The sequence below is a fragment of the Triturus cristatus genome, chromosome 2_1, assembly GCF_964204655.1.
Source record: "Triturus cristatus chromosome 2_1, aTriCri1.1, whole genome shotgun sequence".
NCBI lineage: Eukaryota > Metazoa > Chordata > Amphibia > Caudata > Salamandridae > Triturus > Triturus cristatus.
Genome location: NC_140581.1, coordinates 985702545 through 985729070, shown reverse-complemented (window position 1 = coordinate 985729070; position 26526 = coordinate 985702545). Strand labels below are relative to the sequence as shown.

The following is a 26526-nucleotide window of genomic DNA, read 5'->3' as shown; positions in this document are numbered from 1 at the left end:
CCTAGTCCAACAGTATATTTTCCTTCACGAAAAGCACTGTGGAAATTTATCAACTGGATTGATCCAAAGTCTCGCCTACAATATCAGCGTATTCTGCTACTTTTTGTCAGATCCTTTTCAATAATATATGCAAAGTGACAACAGGAAGACTGCATCTTGGACTGGACCATTCCCTTACTTTTCCACACTAAGATTATGGTTTGCCCTATACTTTCACTTGCCTATTGTCCACTCCACGTGTCCTTGGAATCATGTCTTTTTGAAAATGCTGCTTTTCAGTTGTGGGATCATCCTTGTACAGTGACCTTCAAAACAATTCCGGAAGGTCTAGCGCAAACATTTTTTTTAAACCTATTTTGAACCTTCATTGGCAAAAAAAAACAAGTAAGTCTGGCGTTCCCTGCCATCCTTTTGGGCTTTGTCAGCGCTTGTTTTGTTTTGGCATGGTTTTTGCAAAACGTTATTTATTTTTGGGGAATCAGTCAGGCCCTTGCCAATACTTAAAAAAAAAAAAAAAATTGCCTAAAAGCAAAAAACTATTTTTGTTCTCACAATAGTTACATTACCACTGTAATCCAGGGCATGAAGGGCACTACTTTGCGGGTGTATGTACTCTTTATAAAAGGGCAGAATGCTGTCATTCACAGTGAAGTTCGCCAACAGCTGAAGTGGGTTGACTCATTGCCCCAATCTGCTATAGTAGGCATAGAAACATGTGAATGGCGCAATAAATGTCCAATGGATGAAGTGGGCTAGCTAAAGCCCCAATAAATAAGTATATTATACATAGCATTTTGGTGAAATCAAATGGTCTTGGCTTACACCAGGCCTACCAGGCACTGGTAAAGCCAATTGGTCTAGTGTTGTCTGCCAAGCTTTTGGCTTTGTCAGTGTATGTTTGGTTTCGTCCTGGTGGAATTGCTGAGACCTCTTCAATATTAAACAAGCATTGGTAGAACCAATAGGTCAGACCTTCACAAACTGGTGCAGTAGTTATTTTTGTATTTGCTGAAACCATAAGCCACAAAATGCAAAGAAAAAATGTAGCCACCTTAACATGGCCTCTATATGCATTTTGTATTTGTTTTTATAAAAAAATCTTCTTGTGGCAATTTTACTGGTGGTGTTTATTAAATAATAAGCCGTTTTCTTTGTGCCATAATGATTATTATTATTATTATTCAAAATAAATCACTGTCTTATTGACCTGCACAGGCTCAGTATGTAACAGGTATGTACAGTTAATATAAAAAATCAATACAAGAAAAAAAAACTTTCACTAGTCAGTGAATGAAGCCCGCTGATTAGATGCCTCTCTATGTATGTACATTAATTTGGATTTTCTTTGGAAAAACAGTAGTCTGGCAAAAAAAGCTACATGCTGTCTCAAAGGCCAGATCTAAAAAAAAAAAAATAGACTAAAAGAAAAAATACTTTCTTGATTTTAAAAAGCACACATTGTCAAGTATTCCCAGAGGTTTGCTCAAAGTAGAAGAGCAGAATGCAGTCGCGCACAGTGAAATAAGCGGGTTGATCTGTCGTCTTGCCTATGCTGTATATTGTAGCAGATAGAGGAAAAATCGAAATGACAAAAAAAAGAATAAAGGAAGAAGGGGGCTGGCTTAAAGCATCCGTAAGTATATGTCTAGCAAGATTAAAAGGTTTTGGCTAATGCCCTACTAAAAACCACGATGTGATTAAAATCAGAAAAAATGGAAGTCACTCAAGCCAAGTCCCTCTCAGTTGACTTGGTCCTCCTGTTTTATGCATTCTTTTTCGAGCAAGTTGTCATTTTTGCGTTTTGTTTTTATTATGAAGTATGTATGTTTTACTTTCTGTAGTCACGTGCCTTACTTTGAAGATTATCCTAAATGTAGTTGGAAAGTTTGCCGAGGACAGCCATTCGAAATTCCACTTTTGTTTGTGTATCCACCACGATGAGAACAGTTGTAAACAAACCAGGGCAATGAACCTCCAAACCTTCAGGAAACAGAAGCCAGGGGAAGTCTCGCTGATTTTAACCGTTTTTGTCCCAGAGCTTAATTTTTAATCCAATTTGTGTCATGTGAACCAGGAAAGAGATGGGAAATGGGCCTGCAGACCAGTCTTTTGCTACGTAAACACAAAGAAGCTGTGCCCAAATTATTTTTAAACTGATTCTGCTTCAGAAACCCCACACGGGTCTACCTGTGTTTGGTGCTGCCATTCCTTGACCATTTTGCGGTGTTAATTGTAATTGATAATTTCCAGACCAAAAGACTTCTGGGACCCACTGGTGCAATGCCTCCAGTCACTACAAACAGACAACCAAAATGCATAATTAGATAAGTCGATCGCATTTAAATTGTGATGAATGTTTATATAAATGTATTATGAGTGGGTATGTGCTGGAAAGACCGGGGATACAGGAGATGACTGCACAGACCTGATGTTGCACACCCATACATCTATTGAAATGTGTAAATGTGTGAATATGGGACTTCAGAGGACATGAAAGAGGGAATCACAACGACGTAATGTAACCAAGATTGTAATTTGTGCACAGCAGTTGTATATCTCTAATAATTATCTGTATGGTATGACTGACCACCAATAAATACAACGATTTAAAAAAAAAAATTGTAATTGATGCTCAGGAGTGAATAGGTGTGACTTTGATCTTCATTGCCGAGTGTATAAATGGTGCCAAGTGTTTATTTGCCATGAGTATTGTGCTTCAGTTTTAACGCCTATGTGACCTAAATACCAAATTGCTGATGTGTAGAGAGAGTGGAATGCAGCTTCTAAGCGGTATTGGGACTCGTAAGAGACTGACATATATTATGCCACCCGTACTCTTTCTGTACTGGTAATCTGGATGCAGAGAGAATCAAGTTCATGCCAATCTCCATGGTGCACAAGGCCTTTCAAAACCCAGGCCATTATACCCATAAAAACAATTCTTGCTTCGGCGTACTAGCATGGGGTTGTTTGATCTGTACAACTGCGTCATCATTTGTGTGTTGCTGACAATTTTCTCATTCATAAAAAACAGGACAGCCAACAGGCTTTTAGATGGGAGGTTTCAAAAACTGGCTATTGCCAAATTGAACCACACACGTAGTTGGTATTACAAATGGAATGTAGTGTCCCTCCCTTTCCCCTGTTCCAAGAGGTTGATTTCGCAAACGGAGCTCCAGGGGGAGGTGGAGAATAGCCAACTTCATGAAAGTAGTGTGCAAGATGAAAAGTGTGAGAGGATCGAAATGGCTGCTTACGTACTGTTGGGGGGGGCGGGGTGAGGGGGATTTGATCCACCAATATGCTAGAAGGAGGCAGTCCTTCATATCTTCTGCAGCTTGCATTGAGACATCCCCCAACCAATCCCTTACCCAGCTTATTAGCATTGCCACATTGGTTAGCGAGTTGTAGGCTTTCTCTATTTAGGAGACTTTTCTGCATTTCCTATATACTATGACAGTGATGGGAGCTCCAATTACTGTATGTTTCTGTGAAAAAAAAGTTTTTTTTCATTTTTTTTTTTTGTTGAAAAACCTTTATTAGCATTTCAACCAATAACAAGTATGGGCCTACAACCCCCCGGGGCCGGCCGCTAAGCAGTCAAAGCAACAAAGATCCAATGTTAACACAGGCAGAACCTCGGGGAGCAGAATCTCCATGCTAATATATTCTCGGCCAGTGAACGGCGCAAGTAGGACACCAGGATTAAGAAGGCTTTCATTTTATAATAGGGAAAGACGAAAGGATCAGGTGCCAAACAATTTCCCAGTAGCGAAAAATGGCAGGCAGAATAACAAACGTAAACAATAAACGGCAATCTATCGAGGTAATGGCGCTAAAACAGGAAGTACAGGATGTAGAGAAGTATCATGACCAGTTGCGCCTGCAGTCCCATGCCCTAAAACCCAGAGAACACCCCGGAAATTGTGGCACACATGAAAAAGCAGTGATTCACAACAAAGGAGTTGTACCACGCTGATCCCAGAAAAGAAAAACAAAGAAGAATCAGAAGAAAAAGGAGGCCATGGAAAAAAGGGTAAAGACTAAAGAATCCCCTTCCCCAACCCCCCACCCTGCACCTCTGCAGATGAGTACGGCCCCCCCCCCAGCAGTGTGCCTATCGCCCTGGAACTAGACCCGAAATATAGAAGAACAGAGAAAAGGGAGTAAGAAAAGAACCCCACCAGACGGGGGGGTAGAGAGAGTATTAATAAACTGGAGGAGGGCCTTCAAAACATGCCCCCGGCTTCTCCCTCCCGCACGGTAAGTTTTCCCCAGAGCAAACAGTAAACAGCACAAAATCGACCATGTCAAAGAAAGATGGGGAGCATTATGCACCAATTATACTAATAGCTATGCCATGAGAGCACGCAACCCCTGAGCCCGCCCGCGTACTAGATGACCTCCCCTGAAGGATCAGCCTTATCCTTGACCACTCTTTGCAAATCTGCCCATGCATACCCCTCGACTCAGCGCCATGTCCAATGTTACAAGGTAAAGGAGTGTCCAAAGACGACCGGGAAGCGACGCACACAGGTGGGGTGGAAGTCTCTGAGTACCAACACAGTCCGCATCATGGAGGGACGTCTTTCCCAGTGTTGCCCCAGGATCTGCACTGCACACAAGGTCCAGGAAGGCGGAATCAGCCAAAGTAGACAACCGTTGCTTGAAGTTTCCCTGGGTCGCCGGAGGCCGTGCACGGGACGAGGCCACCACCTCCCACTCAGGTCCAATACCTCCGGAACAGATCAGACCCACAGCCAGCCGATCACACGGAAGCATACTGTCCGGCGTTTCCAGCTGTTCACTAATCTCAGGGGTGGCCGCGACATTGTCCTCCTGTGTGCAGTGTGGGAAGTCCCTGTGTACCTGAGGACAGGCAGGCCGCAACCGTCCCGACGCTGATGCCACACCATCGAGCTTACTCCCCAAGGCCCCGATGCCATGAACCAAGGTGGAATGAAGGGCACCGAGAGCCTCGAGGAGGTCGCCGTACCCCAGCACAGCTCTCTGCGATCGCTCCGCCACACTCCCAAGAGTCACACACTCCCAATCCTGCTGTGACCCGGTGGACAGGATGGTAGGCTTCATCATAACAAGATGGCCGCCGGGTAGGCCCGACCCGTATTGGGACCGGGACCCAGGGACAAGCGCCTCAAGGTCCACGTCGCTGGAAACAGGGTTCCGGGGGCAGGCAAAAATGTATCCGTTGTGTGGTCACGGGCAACAGTCGTCCCCACCACGGACCAGCGCCCGCGAAAATCCGGGAGCAGCCCGCAAGAATCAGGGCGAGTTACGGGCGGCGTCCGGGCAGCTCACCGTCAAAGGCAGGGGCAATCACCGGAGAATCTCAGAATTGCCACCCCGGGCATGCACTCGGTCCGCTACGCTTAGCGGTAGGAACGACCACGGCGACAGGTAGGCCGAGGTGTGCACCGCTCCGGTGGTCCGACTCCACCCAGTCACCACAGGCCGCTGTTGTTGAACTGCCACCCGGCCAAGGCGTCCACTCGAGGTCCCGGCTCCAGGGCTGCACGGGCCGCAAATTTCAAAGGCACATTTCTCCGGCGGTACCGCCGCCAGAAACTTCGGAGTCACACGGTCGGTTGCCACTCTCATTCACAAATACGAGCGCGTAGCGCAGGCTGAGGATCTCATGCAGGATATCCGTGCGGGATGCGGAGGTTCACGGAGCCGGTAGTCTACGCTGCCGTCCCGGTCGCCATCTTGGCTCCTCCCCCCTTTTTTCATTTTTAACTTGGACTTGAATACAATGCTTTTTCTTGACAAAAGAGTAAACTCGTACATATATGATAAACATGAACCAAAAGAGTGCAGATGATCTCTGTTCAAATAAACAGCAAACTTCAGCATGATAGATCAGTGTAGGATGGAGATCTTTAAAGTGGTGGGGTGTGTAATACCTTTCCTAAACAGCAGTAAGCTGTGGCCCACTATCATCATGAAGTGTTCACGGAATTTAATCGCCCTCCCCTCCCCCCGCCCCCTAAATTAATTGGATCAAATAGTGCATTTTGCAGCACAATACTCTCCTAAATTTGCTACATAGCCACATGTTTTAAAATGCCACAGTTAAGTACTGCATTACTTTCACAGTGTTGCAACAAGCTGGGCCAAATCCAGGAGCGATGCAGGCCCACCAGCCCCAAGAAGTGGACGCAAATGGTGCATTGTTTAGCAAATTGTACCTAAAAATGTCTAAAAAAGAAAAACGTGTGCGATACAGACAGCTCTGGAAATACAGCTTCAAATGATCAGTGGTTTACAAAGGCATCTATCTATATAAGATATTACATTTTTCATGTAATTTTTCTACCCTGACCTTGCCATGTCGATTTTCAACAATTTGTCAGGACTGAGATTCTTCTTGTCAGGTGACCTAGTGGAGAAAAATATCACATTTTGCAATCTCCGTGAGTATAGGGCGAGGCTCAAACAGTAGCGCTGTTGCTCAGCTTACGAAGAGCAGATAGGGTACACTAATATTTCAAACACTGAAAATGATGTATCAATGCAAGGCTAGCACCAAATATGTCTTGGGAAATACAGCCATGTTGTTCTCACAAAACAGCTTAACCAGTTCATGAAAATATTTGCTGTTGAATGTATGTTTTTCATTTTGGAAAAACACTCCATTTCCTAAACAAATGGTTATTATTTTGTGAGAAAAATACACCAGGACCAGCATTGTATTAGTGGAGAACACCATGGAACCATGGATGATCAATATTGACCAGGAATTAACACTATTATGTTAAGGCAAGTATGAGACGTGAATGGATCCCTTCATGCCTGGCACTGCAATATAGGGCTGGCCTCTGTCGTCTGTCCTCTGCAGAGGCTTGTGTGGTCCATGGCAGCCACGATTCCTTAACCTAGGTGGCGCACTCCATGCCTCTGTTTACTTGTGCTGCCCTGCTATGTGTCCACAGGTCTGCTGGTGCCTATGGGGTGCAGAGGACGGGGAGTATTGCAGCAGGATGGGGCGATTTCAACTGGCCACTTGCATAATGGGTGCAGGCTGCAATTGTGCAGCAGTTACACTGTCATTGATTATGGATTATCAAAATCACGATGAACTGTAATAAAAAAAGGTGCGTGCTACACACACAGGCTGCTAAAATCAAGGGCACGCAAGGTTGACGTCCTACATCACAATGCCTCTGAATCCTGTTATAAATACATACTTATTAATGTTGCTTAAATTAAACGCCTGGTCGTAAATATTGTCTCCAAGTTAAAACGGCTGTTCTTTCAAGGAGTCACTTCTGACATCTACATTCCTAGCTTAACAGTCGCTGCAGAAATTAGAATAAACGTTACTTCTTACTTGAACAGGTCTATGAAGTATACAGAATATCTTTGAGAAGTTGCAGGGCGGGCGGGGCGAGAGACTTGAGGAGAAAGGTGTAAAAAGAGGACATTCAGGACAGAGGCTTAAAGCAAATGCTAGAAAAAATGCAGTCCCTTCCATAAACTCCTATCTTAAAAAATCGGGCCTACTAGTTCAGTAGTTGGGATGATTTAAAAGCACTGTAAAAGGGGTACATTTTTCAACCAAACCATAAGCCCAGCCCACATTGAGGAGCAGGTACCTTACGTACATGGAGTACTCTCCTGCTACAATCCCAGCTGCTCATTTGAACAGGCTGGATTCCAAAGGTATAATAAGTCCAGGAATATAATGACATATGTTAAACCATATAACGATATTTAAGTGAGTAAATATTTGTAAATTAAAAGATTGTGTGGTCACTTTCCACTACTCAGCTTTTCAGTAACCATTGTTATCAGGCTTGTTAATCCAGTTAGTTCACAGGAAGCAAACCTTTACTACAACTCCCAGGACACATTTGGTTGTCAATTGAACGTTTTGGACTGAAACCATTGTGTCCTGATGACATGGAAGTACGTGACAACTTGACAGCTTCACCCTTGTTAATGATTTTTATGGGTTATTTTTTTTGTGCATCATTAACTTTGTGAAGTATGCCTTTAAGTGCACACATTCACAAGTACAGACTGATATAATATGATTGGTTTTGAAACAAAATTCCTATGAGGGGTCGAAGTGCTTTTTTTTAAATGTATGTGTAGTAGGTCACATTTCTGGAAAAACACCATCTTGTACGAGATGGAAGTCCTCTCAATCACTCATCCAGTGTTCCCGCCTGCGCACATCCTCTCCCCACAATTTCCACAGAGCACACTGAAGCTGTAATGAAATCAGTTACTTTCCACTGTAATTGTTCTGCTCACAAAGAACCTTCCACTGTTCAGCTGTAGCTTGTAACATGCTGCAAAGTCTCCTGCTTGTTTACTGAGACCTATTCATTCACATAATGCATTATTGTTCATGTATCTTGTCATGTTCGAGCATCTCCGGATCTCATTAGCATACAGGGTGCTGAATAAATATTCATGTAGTGGGTTAGAGCCTATGTGTGAAGGCAGTATGACTTTATTTTTGATCTGCTCTGATTTGCTGAAGCAATTATGCATTTGCTCACATCATGATGAATCTGCAGGAATTTTGATTTAATATGCAAGAGTGATGCATAAAAACCCTCACTTTTGTGGGTGAGCCAGAGCTTTATTTAATGCTGCTAGGGATGCTGTCCATTTTTCTATTGATGTTGCTGCCTGTTTGGGACTTAAAATAGTTTCTGATCTTTGCTTACTATGTATAACTCTGCATTGGTAGTGTTCATGGCCTTGACTCTGAATTGCCTCATTTTAGAATTTTGAAATAAACCCTTTCATTTTTAATTGATGAAGAACGTAATTATTGAGTGAGCCCAAATGCACCTGAAAATATTTAAATTGTATTCTACTTGATTTTCATGTTTTGAGAGGCGCCTTAAAGTGGGGACACATTCAGAGGCGGCTCCTCGAGGGAGTGCTACAGGGTGGTGGGGAGGGGCAGGGTGGGGGGGTAGTAAACTCCGGAATGCAGCCCAACGGAGTTGTGTATATCAATAAATAAATAAAATGAATTACATTGCGCGCTGCATCACCGATTTGGCGTTGCAGCGCGCGCAATTTAATTCGTTTTTAAAATTTATTTATATACACAACTCCGTTGGGCCGCATTCCGGAGTTTACAACCCCCCACCCTGACCCTCCCCCACCCCACTGGCTCCGCAGCACTCCCTCGAGGAGCCGCCACTGGACACATTGCCTCATGAAATTGAGGTTTAACACAGTCTCTGATCAAGGAATTCTGATTGAGGTAAATTTTGAGGTGCCTTGATTTTGGGGTACCCTTTTACATCCTACTGGAATTGGAACGTTTCAGCTCAGCTAGGCCTGTCACCCTCAACTGAGCGGCCAACAAGCCAAGCAAATTCACCTTCAAGCACTCTTCAGGTAGGACGGATAAGGATAAAAATAATCACAAGCCTTGACTAATTTCACCCGTCCACGGCTTGCCTTTAATTAACTTAAAAAACAAATGTGAAGGTACAGCTAAAACATGTTTCAGTCAGCGCAAAAAGCTAGCTGCTCCTTTTAGTTCTAAAGACAAACACAGATGACAATAACACACCACAAAATGTTGTAACAGAGCACACCTCTAATTGAATTTACAAAACCTGCTCAAAAAAATGCCAGAAACCTCTGTCCACACATCAAATGTTGCATGTTTTAAGGCTCCTGTGCTTTGCAGACAGGAACTATTCAGCCCTGCAGCAGGTGATGCTTTCTATGAGTGGGGCTTTTTACAGCTGTTTTATTCTTCATGATGACTTCTCCACTACTACACCATCTCAGAAGTAGTATACCACACCAAGCTGAATTCAGCAGGACACTAAGACTATTTCTGATGTTGCAGTGCTCTTGGAATTGTTTTAACCTCTGTTTGCAAAGGAGGTGTTTTTCCAGAATATTTTACGCGAAAAAGACAATTGTACATTGTTCGTTGAGATCAAGCGGTTTCACAGTCAATGGTGACTGGCACAGCTCAGGGGTGGGGTGGTGGCAGGCAGAGGGTAGGTAGATAGTAATTTTTCAAATGTACCAAATCGCCACATCTCTTGTCGTCCTTCCTCGTCGTCCCGCTGCTCCGTCCGGAAGCACCCAGGCTCCCCATAGCCAATCACAATGCTGCAATGCAGAATTGTGATTGCTCTGAGCATCATGGTTCGGCGCTTAGCCAGGGAATGGGGGCCTGGGCATGTTCTCCACCCAGGCTATAATGCAGCCTTGGTGAAGAACATACAAACTGCACATGATTGTTTGCCCGGCCACACACACCCGGTTAAACAGTCATGCATACTGATAACAGTGCATACTACTCGCAGTGGGTGCCTGTTGTTTCCCCTGGCCCTGCCCCGAGGCCCTGGGACACAAAAGAAAATGATAACAAACCACAATTTGTTATTGTTACATTTTTCTTTTATTTTTTGCTGCTGGAAGGGGAGGCGACACTCCTTGGCCATAGCGGAGGAGCTTCTGCTGTTTACAGTGAAGGACAATTACTAGTTTCAGTGCAGCGGACCCACCACTCGTACCTTGAAATAGGCTTTCAGGCTGCTTCTCACTGTCATTGCGAGTGAAGAGACTCAAAGTCTCACACTGTTGGTTAATCTCTGTGTCGTGGTCTCTGCGGAGACTCGCTGTACTGATGGGTGCAGGGACGAGTGTAACTGTCTGAGCTAAAGTGTGTAACCATCATTTAAATGCATTACTCGGGAGAACAGCTCAGGTGACAACAAGATGTGTTTTTTAATGGTTTGGCTGTAATAGGGTCTGGGGCTGCCTGTCCAGTGCCGTTTTAATCCTGCATTGACAAAGTAATTCGGTCTCTATTAAATGTATTGTAGCAGTGCTGAGAAGTGCAGGTACTCTCCCTTTCAAATTGGAGAAGTGCAGGTACTCCGTGCCGGACAGTACGTGCCCATTTTAAGTGTGAGTGTTCTGTTATTGTGTGACTTCTAGTCTGGTATGAGAGTGCTGTTGGTATTTAGGGTGTTTTACCTTTCCACCATAAAGACTGTAACAGTACCCCATGTGTTTTTGTTGATGCAGGGGCTGAAGGCTAACTGTATACATAATGGTGGCTAGTTGTCCTCTTGAAACAACACTGTAGCAGTTATTCTTAAAGAGAGTCTTGTTCATCCCTTGATGGTGTGATTTCCCATTGAAACTGTTCGAAAATGGGAGGGGTGGGCTTTAATAATCTGGGCATGCATTGAATATCACCAGATAAAACAGCGCAGCGCAGCACAAACCCCACCCACTGCCCGACAGTGATAAAAACAGTACATAACGAGATCACTTGTGGAAGAGGCAAGGTGCACTCTATAGCAGCTCAGCCATTTGTTTACACAAACATGCATCGGCCACTAGGCAACTGTATACACTGACACACCATTATGTTTGTATGTGACAGCCATAATAAGGAAAAAGGAAATCACAGCATGTCATTCTGTGTTGTATATCTCTTGCTGGTGCAGTGATAATAGCTGCGGCAACAAATGATGGTTTGAATGCTGAATGAATCAAACATTAGCCCCCTTTGTTCTTTTGCTCACTATGCCACCCCAGTTTGGACCAAGTCATATGCAACTCAGTCTTGACCCTGCTCATCATGGGGACGGTCCAGCCCGAACTGTCAAGCCGGGTCCTCCCTGGACCAGAAACAAGCATCTTGGGACCTGTTTCAGGGTATCATCTCATCAGCCAGACTAGCATGAATCCAGTGGAACAGCAAACAAAGGATCCATGTCTAAGCATAAACATCCCACTTAGGGCAAAAAGTGCTGTGGCAACACATGATAAACTGAATGATGAATGAGCTGGGGATGAATGTTTGATTTGGACTGCATTCTGTCCATCAATTGTGTTTTTTGCTTTCTCACACTAATGCGCCGGGTATCCCCAGACGTATGTCCCGGGCTCACTGTGCCACTGTATTCAAGCTAGCCTGGCTGATGAGGGGTGATACCCCGAAACCGATCCCAGGGTGCTTGTTGCTGGTCCAGAGAGGACCTATCTTGGGAGTTCAGACTGGTCTGCTCCCATGAGGAGCAGCATCAAGACTGATTTGTGTATGGCTGGGTCCAAACTGGGGATAAGCAAAAGAAAAATGGATTCAACCCAGATCTCTTGACTGGGGGTAAATGATTTGTTCTGTATTCCGTTCATCATTTGTATGTCTTTTGCTTTCTCTGCGCAGTGACCAGAAGCATTTGTTTCCAGTGGTGACTTGAACTGCCACTGTTGGATCTTGCGGTGCCACAGCAGGGGACTTTGGCAAAGATGGAAAGGAGCTGGGATGGTTTCTTCTGGGCAATGGGAAATAAAAATATACCACCACTGAAGTTAATTTGGCAACGTGGCAGCGGGTTTGATGGGTGTAGGTGCATCACAGCGAAATCTGGGATTACTGGGCTCTGATTGTGACAACTGGACTCTATTATCTCTAAATGTCATCTTACTTTTGACAGAAACTGAGCACCAAGTACATCCCTTTAGCCCCTGACTCTTGGATTAGTGAGGCAGAGTAGTCGAAGGCATACTGGGGGACAGGGAGTAGGTTAGAAACACATAACTCTGCAAAGCACACAATAACCCTCAATACATTTCCAACTGGTTCTTATACTTGTATAAAGCAAAAGTACTTCATTTAACACATAACTAAACACTAAACTTCAATTGCAAATGTACACAATCAAGACCGGGCATCTGTAGTCTCTCCCGACCTGCAGATATGTGCAAAGAGGTCGGTGTTAAACAATGCAAAGCCCCTTCTTATTTAGTCACAATGTTCACAATATAAAACCTATTCCTATTTTATTTATTAAAGAGTTCAGAATGTAAAAATCACTTTTTCTTGTATTTGTCAGAGATAACCGTGTTAAACCCAGAGCTATTGCACTGGTTACATTGGTTGCACTGGTTTTCAATGTAAAAGTCTGTGACATTGCATTTGTCAGAGAGATCACAAAGCAAAACCCTTTCTTACTGCATTTATCACGTGGTTACACAAGACAGAGCCTCTTCCAGGTATATGTAACACAGGGTCTGCGTTAATGACTGTATCAGTCTCAAGAATAGAACTACTTCATAGGTGGCTAACACAACTGCTGCCCAGTCAAATGTCTGTAAAAATGCTCAACAACGGGATAGAGCCAAATCCCTCTCTCTATAATACTTTTTGACTATCTTTAATGATTACATGAGCTCTAATAGAAAGCTAAAGCTGTGTCTAGCGGGGGAAACATGCACAGCGTGGCACAGCCAGACCAGCCATCGAAAGCACATAGACTTAGGGAAGCAAACTCTGACTTCTAGTTGCTCTCCTTCAATACTCAGATGTGTTGGAGAGGGTGAGTAACTTAATAATTGGGACCACCACCCGTGGGACTGATTGCAAACAGACCGATACCTGAGAAATAAGTACCAGTTGTGATCCTTTGCAACCAAGGATGTGGTTGCCAAATGTCATATCGGACTTATGTAGAACTCTTAATGAGGGTTTTCAACCAGAATCAAGGCACATTGAGGAGCTGTTTCCTTACGAATTGTCACTGGGAAATGTATTTTGCTTGTGATTTCAAGCAATATATCATCACATATGGTATTCTCATATTAAATATATCTTTGTCCGCTTAAAACAGTGATTTTTCAAACATGTACCATATTTACATATGCTTTAGACTCTTCTTGTGGTTGACTGGTGTTGCTCATTTACATATCATAGAAGATTTGTCAAATATTTGATTCTTTGGCTAGTAGTTGGTTCTATTGGTTCTTGCCCAAGGATAGATCGGTCTGCTCTCTTCATTGTAACCACATGCCAGTGTCCTGAATTGAGCGACTGTGCTTAGCTATCCGACAAAGGCATTCTTGAAGCACCATGCAGCATAAAAATATGCTAGTCTTAAAAATGTACTATTTTTCCTACCTTATGCTGCTACTGTTCATTTTCAGGTCACTATCTCCGCAGGCTGCCCCTTTACTGATGTTGCAAGAGACGTGGAATACAGCTATTGTATATGAGCACAAGATATATTCTTGACATTTTATTAAATTGGATGCCTTTATTAAAATAACCAAATGTAAATAATTCCAGTTTGTTTCAGTGCACCTGTCCTTCTTTTAACTTCCTCTGGACAGAAAGTGTTCAGAACATAGTCCCGATTCAGTAATGGCAACCCAGCTGTTTTCTTCTTCTCCCCTTCTTCTTGGCCTTCTGTTGTTCTGATACTAGGAATTAGAATCTCTGATGGAGACTTCTAAACAGATTTCTCACCTTTGGAATATTTCCCAGGCACCAGACTAGATCCAGACGTTTTTACTGCAGTACTCCTGCATGCTGCTAGGTTGCATCATGCAGCTGGGCTTTGACCTCTTCCGCCCCCAGAAGTGATGGACCAGAACTGCACATAGTTGTCACCCCTGCGCGCATACATCATTTACTTATTTTCTGTTCCTTCAAACACAGATCTAGAGCTTGCTCCCCTTTTGGGCAATTGACGAATCCTTGCAAATTGTCTTTTTCCAGTGTGCATGGGAAAACGAAGATGTCCGGTTTCAAACTGTACCATGAGTGTCGGAAACAGATATCTGTGACAGATCTACACAAGTCCACCCTCCGGTGTTTGGGGTTTGGGCATGACTCCACGAATTGCAAAGAATGTGACCTCATGCACCCGAATGCAATCCGGGCCTAGGAAGTGAAGCTGTATGTCCCTGAACACTGAAAGAAATCACAGACCTCAAGTCCCGCCACCGGTTCAAGTGGAGGGTGCGGACACTTTCCCGCTCTCAGGCTGTTTCTGTGTCAGGTGATCTTTGCGGTCAAAGTTGTCCGGTGAATCGAAGAAGCATAAAAAGACAAAGCATGACTCAACTGCATCCCACCACTCTCTGTCTGAAGAAAATTCAGGAGGTAAAGTTGTCATTCTATCTCATTCCAAATCGGTGATCGAGGAGCCGATTCTACATCTGCCATTGGCTATGCTGCAGCAGGTTGAGGCCTTTAAAGAGACCATTCTGCATATTTTTAGCACTCCAGCCTCTTCTGGCACGTCATCGGGTCCCAAGGCTCCCCAGGAGCCTGCAGTCCAAGTACCACTGGCTGGTCTGCTCTCTGTGCTGTCTTTGCCCTTTGAACCAACTTTGGTTTCCACACGAACTCTGGTGCTGACTCCACCCCCTGCTTCAAGACCTGTGCCGGTTCCTTCTTCGACTGCCAGCAGTGAACCAAAACGTTTCAACTCCAACTGAGTTCTTCATATGACTCCACCCCAGCTTATCTGGTTCCTGAATTTTCACCACAGTTTGCCACCACGTGAGAATGATGATCGGTATGATTTACCCCTACATTACAATGACAACAGTGTATATGCAGATTTGCAGGAGGCCAGTGGACATGATACTTTCCTGATACAGAGTTGAAGTTGGCCCTTGGACGCCCTTCGTAGGAAAGTGCTTCATTTGCCACAGTGATAAGACGTGCAGCCTAGCCAAGCCACATCTGAGCTCTTACTTCCATTTAATGAAGCACTGACTTACCTCCTTAGGGGCACCTGGGCTAAGCCTTGTGCTTGCACATCACTGAACAGTCAAGTAGCCATACGCCACAGACCGGTGTCTGGCAAACTGGCTTTTCTTATGCATTTTACCACTCCTGAGAATTTGATGGTCCAGGCATCTGTCAGCAAAGTAAATCCTAATTCGTTCCCCAAGACCCCTCAAGACAGGAAATCGAAGAGGATTGAGGCATTCTGGAAGAGTTTGTTCTCTTCAGCAAGCTTGCAGTTGAGGCCAGTGTGGTCGGTCTATTGGGCCCCCACACGCATGTCCCCTGAGATCTTGCCAGCAGTCCCAAAGGAGTTTCTGACCCCTTTTGTTCAAACCATTCAGGACAGCCAGGATGCAGCCACATAAGTAATTAGGGCTGGCCTTGATACTACTGATTGTTGTGGGCAAGTAGTGGGCACTAGTGTGGTTCTCTGCCGACTTGCGTGTATGCACTTCACTTGCTTTTCCGGAGATGTGCAGGCATCCTTTATAGATATGCCCTTCATTGAGATCTTTTTGGCGAGAAAGATGACTCCACCCTCTAACTCTTTAAGGAAGGCAGAGCCACAGCAAATTCTTTAGGCCTTTCCACCACTGCTCATCATTTTTCCTACCAGTGTCACTCCTGATGTTACTCAAGAGGGCTGGTGTATAGACAATGCCTGGCCCTACCACTCCTGCAACAGCCAACCCAGTCATTTTGGGCCAGTGGGCAAGATGATATAGCACAGGTCACCAGGGATTACGCTCCTCTTATTTATTTGCGTTGAGTCATCAGCCTCCAAACAGCTTTAGTTTGCCCTTAGAAGCACACAACCATCCTGGGGAGGCAGAATCAGGCATTTTCTCCCAGGTTGTCAGCCCATCGCAACCAACAGATGAATCCTCCAGATTGGCTAGCACAGGGTTATGCCCTTCTGTTTCTCAATATACCACCACAACTTACGCCCACATCAAAGCGGCTTTCAGAGCATCACCACTCCCTCCTGCTACATGAGATGCAGGTCTTACTGGCAAAAAAGGTTGTTGAGAGGGTGTCAGCCTTGGAAGTGGGAACAATATGTTACTCCTGCTATTTCCTTGTGCCAAAGAAGGATGGAGGCCTTTGTCCTTTTTTAGGTCTTGTCCTCTGAATGCTTTCCTGCTAAAGGACAAATTCATAATGCTCACACTGGCCCAAGTTCTGTCTGCCCTGGATATGGGTTGCTAAATGGTTGCCTTGAACCTGCAGGATGCATACTTTCATGTGCCCGTCCTGCAGTCCCACAGATGTTATCTGCTGTTCAAGGTAGGCCAGGAGCAGTTTCTTTTGCTGTGCTCCTCTTCTGCCTTACCAGCAGCCCTCTCTTGGTCACAAAAGTGATGTTGGTGGTCGCTGCTCATCTTCGGAGTTTGGGAATACCAGTTTTCTCCTAACTCAATGATTGGCTGTTTAAGGCAGTGGAGAGGTGTGGCTCACTGGTTAGAGGCGGCAGACCCGTAAGCAGAGGACGGCCTGGGACCAGGGTTCGATTCCCGACGCGGCAGGGTTGTGGACCAGGGTCAGCGGGCTCGATAATTCTCGCCTCGGTGCCTACTCCAGTCAGGGACCACACTCGGCAACTCTGGGCATTAGCTTGCCTCATCTTCACAACGGCCCCCCCAGACTGCTGGGGATGCTTGGTCGCACCTTAGAGATACCCATTAGGGACCATCTCTCAGGGTGAGCCAGGACGGGTTCCCCAGCGGTCGAAGCGCGGAGATACTCCTCTGGGAGTCGATTCTAGCGCTATATAAACCCACAATTAAATTAAATTAAAGGCGGGCTAGCCATAGTGCATTGTAGATCACCTACATGATGATTAACCCACTGAATCTTTGGGGTTCTTGATCAACTAACCAAAGTCACACCAGACTCCTGCAAAGTGTCTTCCTTGTAAAGGAGCTCTTCTGGACATGTTGCATTTTCAGCCGTTTCCTCAATGATTTTAGGACAATTTGGATACGATCCTGATGTTTCAGCCACAATGCTTGATCTTAGTGAGAGTAGCTTTGAGGCATCTTAGCCTCCTGACCTCATGCAACCTGATTTTCTGCATTGTCAGGTGGCATATGCATTCTCTGCAGTGGTATCTGAAGTTTCAGTGGGCCCAGCACCAAGGAAACCTGTCAGATGGCATCCAAGTTTAAGAGAAGACTGTTCAAGATCTGCAGTGGTGGCTGTTCAATTGCAACGGGACAAGCGGCAGACCCCTCGCTCTTTCTCACCCAGAGCTTATGGTCATGACGGATGCATTGCTGCTGGGCTGGTGAGGTAACCTGGGGGAGGTGGAGATCAGAGGACTCTAGTTTCTGGTGAAAACCCTGCTCCACATAAATCTGTTAGAGCTGTGGGCCATTCACCTTGCATTGAAGGCTTTCCTGCCACCCACCAAGGGAAGGCCGGTACATGTTCTCGGAGAGCACAACCGTCATGTGGTACTGCAACAAGCAGGGCAAGGTGGGGTCCTGGGTCATGTGCCAGGACACTTGGCACCTCTGGAAGTGGCTGAGTCACTTGGGCATCTCATTGGTTGTGAACCACCTGGCAGGATCTTTAACGCTAGGGCGGAATGGCGTCTTGTGAATTCCGAATTGGCAGTTGCATCCGCGGTGGCACAGGACATCTTCTGACGGTGGGGAGAGTCCCGACTGGATCTCTTCACTACCCTTGAAGCAGTGTCAAAACTTCTGCACATTGGAGTTCCTAAGAACGCTGTCTTTTGAAGACTCATTCAGGCTATAGTGAAGTATGAACCTTTTGTATACCTTTCTGCCTCTCTCTCCTGCCTGGGTTCTGAAGAAGATCAGGAACAACAGGGCCCTAGTCATCCTAGTGGCTCTGGATTGGGCCAGGAGAGTAATTCTTGGCTTGAGCATCTATCTATCGATCAGGCTACGGCTTCAGAAAGATCTGCTGTCAAAGCAGCAGGGCAGGGCTCTGCAGCTGAAACTGCAATCCACACAACCATGAATGAAGAATGAGTGCACCGGTTTACTGCGTTCAGGCTGCCCCCTGAGCTTGTGGTTGCCATCCCCACGACATGATGAATGGTCCTCGGCATAAAGATCTGCTACACATTGGCCAAGAAGCATCCTCTAGAAGGTCTGAGGGCTCATTCCACCAGGACCCAAGCTTCTACCATTGTGTTGGCACACAGTGGCAGTTCTTGGCATCTGCCAGGCTGCGACATGGGCATTGGGGCACAGGTTCACGAAGTACTACTTCCTTGACCTTGGCAGGTCTGGCAGGAAATGCATTTCACCCATTTGGTCCTGCATGAGTTTTTGGCCTGAGCCCTCTCCACAGACTCTTCACCTGGGTAGGTACTGCTCTGGTATCTATTTAAAGGTGAGGAATTTGGTTCGAAATATCCATTGGAAGAACAATGTAGTTACCTTCAGTAACACTCTTTCTGGCGGATACTGTATCTAAACTCAAATTCCCTGCTGCTCTTCTTTTTCTCATTTTGTGGAATGGCCTGGAATGGTCTCTTTTTTTATCATCTAAAAAGTTTCAGAATCAGATCTGCACACTTGTACCTTCAATTGTTTTGGACTCCCCGTCCCAGGGCATGAAAAGGGTAGTTCAAGAAACTGTCGTCAGCGCACAGGGGTAAGGTCTATATACGGCCCTAAGCTGTGACTTCAGAGGTGGGAAAAGGCCAACATGGAGTCGCAGGAGCATTGCTGAGAAAACATTCGGATCAAGTCTGGTGCCTGGGGAATATTCTAAAGGTGAAGAATCTACGGTTGGATAGAGTATCGACCAGAAAGCATATATCCAAGAGTAACTTGTTTGATAGACTGTTCCTGCTCCATTTCGATCAATTGTCCTTCAGGTGCCAGCCTTTCAGGATTGTAACAGAACTTGATGCATTACTTAAAAGAAAAATTGGCATTGTACTTGCAAAATCCGTGACATTACCCGCTTTATAAAATACATGCTTTTATCCAGGCCCTCAGTCTTCAACTTGTAACTGTCTGTAATGTGGGAGAGAGCTGATGATGGAATATTTCCACAGCAAGCCCTGTTTTTGTGAAAATACCTGCCATCGAGTCATTGATGTAACTTTATTAGCCTAGGACATCCAGTCTATCTCAATTGCCCAGTATCTTGAAACATACCTCTATATGTGACTACATCTTTGAGAACTCCAGCTCTTTGCTCTAACAAAATTGGTATAAAATACAGATATTTGCTTGCTTATCCTTTAGCTTTCTTTAAATATTTTGTGGATTTTGGCACATTTTGTTCTTGTGGAATTGTAATCTCGATGTCACAGAGCATGTGGTGTTTAGGATTTCTTCTCTTGTTTCTGTATTATTTTCCTGATCTTATTTTACAGGTTATATGTGGAATTCTCTGCTAGAATTTACTGCTTCAGTGGTGCTACTTCACATTTTTCGTATTTTCTTATCTTATAAACTACATAAAAAGACTGATTATTTTTCCGTAAATGTCTGTGATTTAAACACAATAAAAGAGCAGTCCGTCCAGGTACCCATTGGGGTCTATGACACCTACTCAGGGGTTTTGCAGCAGCTTAGAAATATAAATAAAATAAATAGATTAATAAAATGTATATAAATGAAGAATTTTAAAACGCTCTGTAAATGTGAAGGGATTTGAAATTAAAGACTACAAATTAAGTTGGCATCCTCAAGATTGGTTTGTGGGAGAAGTGCAAGTTATTCAAACAGAATATATAATGAACGATGGGTGGGCTCAATTGAACTTAGAAAAGCTCCAACTTTTTTATTTTATATGTGTTTGTGAATTAAATAAAATGTTGCATCGTTTGTGTAGCTGTTTTGTGGAATGCTGGTGTTAATTTTTGTTTATTGTGTTTCAATTCAAATTATCAAAATTGATTTGGCTAGGGTCTGGCTTCAAGTAATGACTAAGTGGTGGTCCCTGAATTCCAATAATAATTCAGTAGGGTCACCGGATTCCAGTAATTATTAAGTGGAAGGCTCCACAGAAGTCATCAGGTTAAGAAGCACTGAGCTTAAAGAAGTTACCAATACAACTTCAGAGACAATTTGCATACCCATAACATTGAATGTCAAACTTGTCTTTTATTGGGGTAATACTTTCTTTCATAAGACAATTTGTGTTCATATGTGCATGTTCATATTTTTGCAAGGAGTTAATTGAAGTTGTAATTTTTGCTTTAAAGCATAAATGTGTATATATATATATATATATACGTCATTCTTTTTCTTTTTCAGACAAGATGCTCCAGATTTGAATAAGAAGTTAATCTCATCTAGTCCAGGAGTATTAAAGAACACCAGTTCAAAAGAAGCACTGAATAATAAATCAAATCCCATTCGTACGGAGTGGCTCCGCCCTGATGAAAATGTGTCTTTATTGCACAGTAAGGTTGAACCTAACCCTGCATGTAACTATGACAATACGAGAGTGCCTGCCAGGATACCAAATGAAAAGTACTGTCATCACTCTTCCCAGTTAACATGGGCAAAAACAGCAGAACCAAAAGTTAGTTTGCCTTCCTCCCTACAGACTACCTGTTTGCCAGGCCTTTCAAAAACTCAGCAAAGGTCACAGGAAGAACCACGCAGCTTGCAGCCTCCTGAGAACACTGGAAGCCATCGAGACCCACGGACAAACAACTTTAACGTACCGCCAGCTTTACCTCCAAAGAAATACCCAAGGAGCGCGGTGCCTGTAAAAGACGATGTTATACCTACATACAAAATTCACACTGCAGGGCTTAAACCGCCAAGCATAGAAAAAGACCCCTCTGGTATTACCTCGGCGACTGGAAATGAAAAGCATGTTCCTGCAAAGGAAGCAGGACTCAAAACTGTTTTTCAAGAGCGTGACTTCCACTTGCGTAAACCAAATCTGAAAGTCTCTGAACCCTGTGCTTTGCAGACGGTGCCTGATGGTCTATTCTCTTGTGAAACTGGCCATAATGGACAGAGTAATTTATCTACAAGTGAAAACGATAATGTTTCATTGACCACCTACTTTTCAGTGGACAGCTGTATGACTGACACCTACAGAATGAAGTATCACCAGAGGCCAAAACTCTATTTTACAGAAAGTAGTGACTCTCCGAGAGAAGGTGACTCTGTAACACCAAGTGACAAAGAATTTGGGAGTACACACCACAGCACCCTAAATAGTCGCCCTGCACCTGGCCAAAGATCCAAACTGAGCCCAGCTGGAATTGACTGCAATAGGTAGAAATGTGAACTTTGTCCAGTGAATTCATGACTTTTTTGTACCCGATTGAGCAGAAGGCCTGCAATGCTTCATGTCAGAAGACACTGATTTTTTCTACCTATGATATGAAGAAAAGCACAGGCTGAAGTAGATGTGCAGGTTGATGTCCTTATTTGTTGCCTTTCTGACCTAACTGCGATAAAAACTTGTTTTGATATGCAAATTCCAGTGAAAAAGAAAAATACATACAAGTTTGTGATGAGCACCTTAAATAAATATTTTTGTTCCCTTAATAGTCCTGTCGGGTGACATTGGCCGTACTCAGTATAGAATCTATTATCCTTTCCAAGTAGACCGATGGGAGAAGAGGGTTTCTATTCGATTTATACCATAAGGTTCATGGTATGCTTTTTTACAGCAAGACACTTTTGAAAACCTAGCCTTGCTGGTAACAAGGATATATTTGTTTGTTAATATTCTGTCACCCTACTCTTTGAACTTTCAAAGCAAAGTACCTTTCCAAAGATTTACAACAAGAAAAGCCAAATATTCAGATGTGTCTGTTATGTTCTGTAGCAACATTATTTATCATTCAGGGGTGCCTCTTATGCTGGGGTCCTCGAGGAATGGCACTTCCATTTGAGTTGCCTGGGCTGACTTCTCATTCTAAAGTGTTTTTAATTAAAGACTTGGTACAACTTTTCTTCCCAGGAGGACGAAAACAAACGGGCAATCAAATCCTTGTTGCCAGGTTGATGTAAAACAAAATCACTGGTCTATCACAAGACTTCTTTTGCACTACTTCGGATTCACAATTTCCTACTTGAAATGATGATCATATTCCCCTTAACAATGTTTAAGTAAAATATGCAAGTATAAAGATAAAAATGCTAATCTCACTGACGTTACTACCCTGATTTGTACAGTTATAAGCATGTTTGAAATGGGTTCCAGCGCCCATAAATCATGCAGCTCATACAAATAAGCTCATTGTACCGTCGCGTACTATTTTTTGTGTGAAGAGGGGGCACTAGACGCCTTCCACTGACTCTTGCATTTTTTGCCGAGTCTGTTGACTCACAGTTCCTGCTATTAGTGAGAGTTGATTGCCATTCTGTAACTTTTACGCAGCTTCCTATTCTGATATCTGCTTAGAAATAGAAAACGGACAAGCTATTTAGAGAGGCTACATATTAAGGGTTGGCTGAAAAGAACTGATATGTTTACCCTCCTATTTTAGACCTTGTTTTGCTTCTTCCTTTACGACCATCCTAGTCCTTCTGAAAATTATTGTCTGTGTCTATGAGAATTAGGCAAAACTTAATCATTTATCACAATTTTATAATTGCTAGCTGAAGTTTCTCCTCAATCCTTACCAATGCCTTGCAAGGGGTTTTGAGCATTGCCCTCAGATCCATTAAAGTGCTTCAAATGCATTTAGGCTTCCACTGGTTTCCTACACAAACAACCTTCTAGCAGCATAACACTGTGGAATTGAGTTACTAATAGGTATTTCATCTCTTTTACCTGGCTAAGTAGACTCAACAGATCTAAAGTTCCCTTAAATAAACTAGCCACACCCGAAGCACAAGTGATTGATCATACATAAGTCTGAGCAGCTGTCTTACAACTTGATAATAGTGTTGCAGCATGTTGTTTTATCTTGCCTTACAAAGCCAAATAAAATTAATCTGATTGTGAGATAGATGATATCACCCAGGAATTGTCATTTTGTCATTGAGAGTTGTTTTGGCGAGGACAAGAAGAATACAGGCAAAGGCTGTGTTTTTTATTGAGATTAAGGTAGTGGAAAAAACCATCACCATTGTGTCCACTGCAATTCTCACTTAGGTCAATTTGGTAACTGTGAAGGTATTTTCACTATTGGTTTACCTACTTTCGCTTATCCATACACTGATATCAACAACTGGTATTTGTCTGCTCCCCTTATTATTTGTAATGAGCAGAAAAGTGGTTGGTCCTCCACTGTATAAACAACCAGGAACTATGTATAAAAGTGTCTTAATTGACCAACAGCCATACATTTATTAGAAACTTTGTTTTGGCACAGATTATTATGTAGGTTAGGAAACACAAATTACAATGGCTTGTCTTAGATGTTGTTTGGGTTGGTATTTTGGAACTTAGCTGCATATCGCACTATTGTGATGTAATATTTGAGTATTCTAGATATGAGCACAAAAAGATACTAAGTGTATAATTCATGTTGGCCAGTTGTTTCGACACTACATATATGATTTGTGCATAGAGCCACCAGTAAAGTGGATTAGTCATAGAAGCAACACTAACTAAAACTACTTGCCTTTCAGATACATGTAGGGAATGTTGCGTTATGTAACATGATTAGATCATGCTTTCTAATGTTGGAATCCATGCTTAATAGTTTGTAAAAAATAATTTAAAATGAGCAGAAAGTGCAAAAGTAAAAAAGATTGTACCCAGGTAAATAAAATATGTTTACACTGAGCTTACTATAAAGTATGCTCTGTTGTGCTTCCACAATTTAATTATTACATTTCATATATACGCACTATGCTACTTTGAGTTTATAGTCCTAGTTTCTGGCTCCAAATTGATAAATATTTTTTAAACCTATTCTAACTTGGATTCTAGAAGTTCTAATTAAATTTCCTAATGTTCTTACTACAATTAGCTGAAAAATATATTGTATATATTAGTTTTTCAAGGAAATCTGTTATTTGCACAAAAGTTCCAGATAGGAAGGCCATTCGACAGGGTTTACTTTTTCCTGTCCTGTTCCGAACTATGCACTCCATGCTGTATGAAGATCAATTTTTCCTTTGTAAATTATCAGATATTAATGTTGGTTTATTGCCGGGTGCCTATTTATTTTTTAATAAATATTTTTCTTGTTCTTGTATAGACTTTATGATAAAATATATTTTGGAAATTATATTGAACTTTGAGGCATTGAGTAATTAACTATGTGAAGAAGAACAATTTAATATTTTCTCACCATGTTTTGGAATATTTGTGTTGCATTTTCTTTTTCCTTATCCCAATTGGGTTTTTTCTAAATACTTTGTTGTATAACTGTTACGTTGGTCTTTGTAATGTTTGTAAATTTTGATCTTTGACGACAAGATTTGTTAAGCAGAGAATGAGTCTCATTCTCAGAGAGTAGTCAGTATATTGCTGTGCAATATCTATTGTATTCATCGTCTGCCTAATTACAAGTAGAAATACTTTTCAACAAATGACCCAGAGCAAACAATCTAAAATTATGATGTAATTCATTATGTGACATTATTGTATGATGTTTTAAAATACATAGTGATATTCAAATATGGATACCTTGACTTTATTAAACCAACCACCTACAACTGTATGAACTGGGTGTGCAATTCGTCCTTTTAGCTATCATGACACTATCCCCTGGAGGCCCCATTGAATCTACTTGTAGAATAATGTCCCTTTTTCCGTCATGATTTTTTGATGCTGGGTGTAGGGGGAGTAAGGGGCAGTCAGACAATTGCACAGGCCTAGAGAGGTGTGCCTGCAGAGAATTACATGAAGAGATAGGATGGACTGTCCTGCGTCAGTCTGGGGTTGAAGACCCAGTCCTCAGAAACAGGGCAGGACAAATGTAAAAGTGGTGGTGGAAACTAGCAGCTCGCAAAAAATAGAATAAAAAGTAGATAGTGACTTGGAAGGAGGGCAAGGAATTGGTCCAGCACAGGAAATGGATTGCAAAACTGCAGTAGTTAAGACAGTGGTGAAGAGGCAAGTGGTGGAGGGATGGCAGAGGGAGGATATGGTAATACCTAGTCTCCAAGAAATACAGATGTTGCATATGGCAGAGGAATCAAATGAGATGTAAAAATGGAGCCATCTGGACAGGCAGTGCTTGGTAAGACCCAAACCCACTATCACTAGTCTAATAATTTCATTAGTTACTGCCTTTAAGAGCATAATGCAGACTACTGAATTGTGTGGGCATTCAACAACATTGTCAATGTTAACGTCATGGTAATGAATATTGTGTTAGAAATCTGGTACAACACAAAGATTAAATTAATTGTCACAATTTAAAAAGTGGTTTTATGTAAATGAAACAGTAATGAAAGTGCTTACTTGCGAGAAAAAACTGGAAACTTCCCAAAGAAAGACTAGCAGAGCACTGAAGCAATTGCATATTATTCGAATGTAAATCCACCTATTAAAGTATTTTTAAGAAATATGTTGTGGCTCTTTAATGACCCCTGCCCCATGTATGCTCTTTTGTTGCTGAATGTGCCAGGTTTTACTTTAAAACAATGATAGTTTATACAAATAGTGTAGGAATTGCCGGTGAGTCATCTAGTTTGACTTCTAAATCCTACACTTCAGTGTGTGTTAGCAAATCTTATATCTCTCTTTCATTGACATGCAGTACCTGTGAAGGTTTTAATGAGTATAGAATGTAGAAATGTAGAATATTCACTTACAAACCTAGTGAGTGAGCAGTCCTGGAGCCTTGGGTAAATGGTTCCATTTTACTACCTAGAACTCAACTGCAAAACTGCCTGCACGTCTACTAAGCTACATAAATCAGGGTAAGTTTTGTATTTGTTTTAACACTACCCTAACTGTCATTGTATTGACACTATCATTATGCTGTACTCATTTCATATTTTTAAATGACATTTTTTAGACCATTTTCTTAATTTTAACTGTAACCCAAATTCTGTTTATGGTGTTGGGCTTTTAAATGTATTGATTATGTATTACATTTA

General features: G+C 42.9%; 1 protein-coding gene across 1 annotated transcript in view; it reads left to right on the top strand.

Moving 5' to 3' along the window:
* The window catches only part of USP53 (ubiquitin specific peptidase 53), a 260171-nt gene extending 234180 nt beyond the window's left edge, over positions 1-25991 (top strand). Inside the window, exon 15 of the mRNA XM_085634305.1 lies at positions 20806-25991. Within this exon, the coding sequence (XP_085490431.1) occupies positions 20806-21790 (985 nt within the window). The 3' untranslated portion in view covers positions 21791-25991. The remainder of the gene's footprint in view (positions 1-20805) is intronic.
* Positions 25992-26526: the final 535 nt, after the last annotated feature.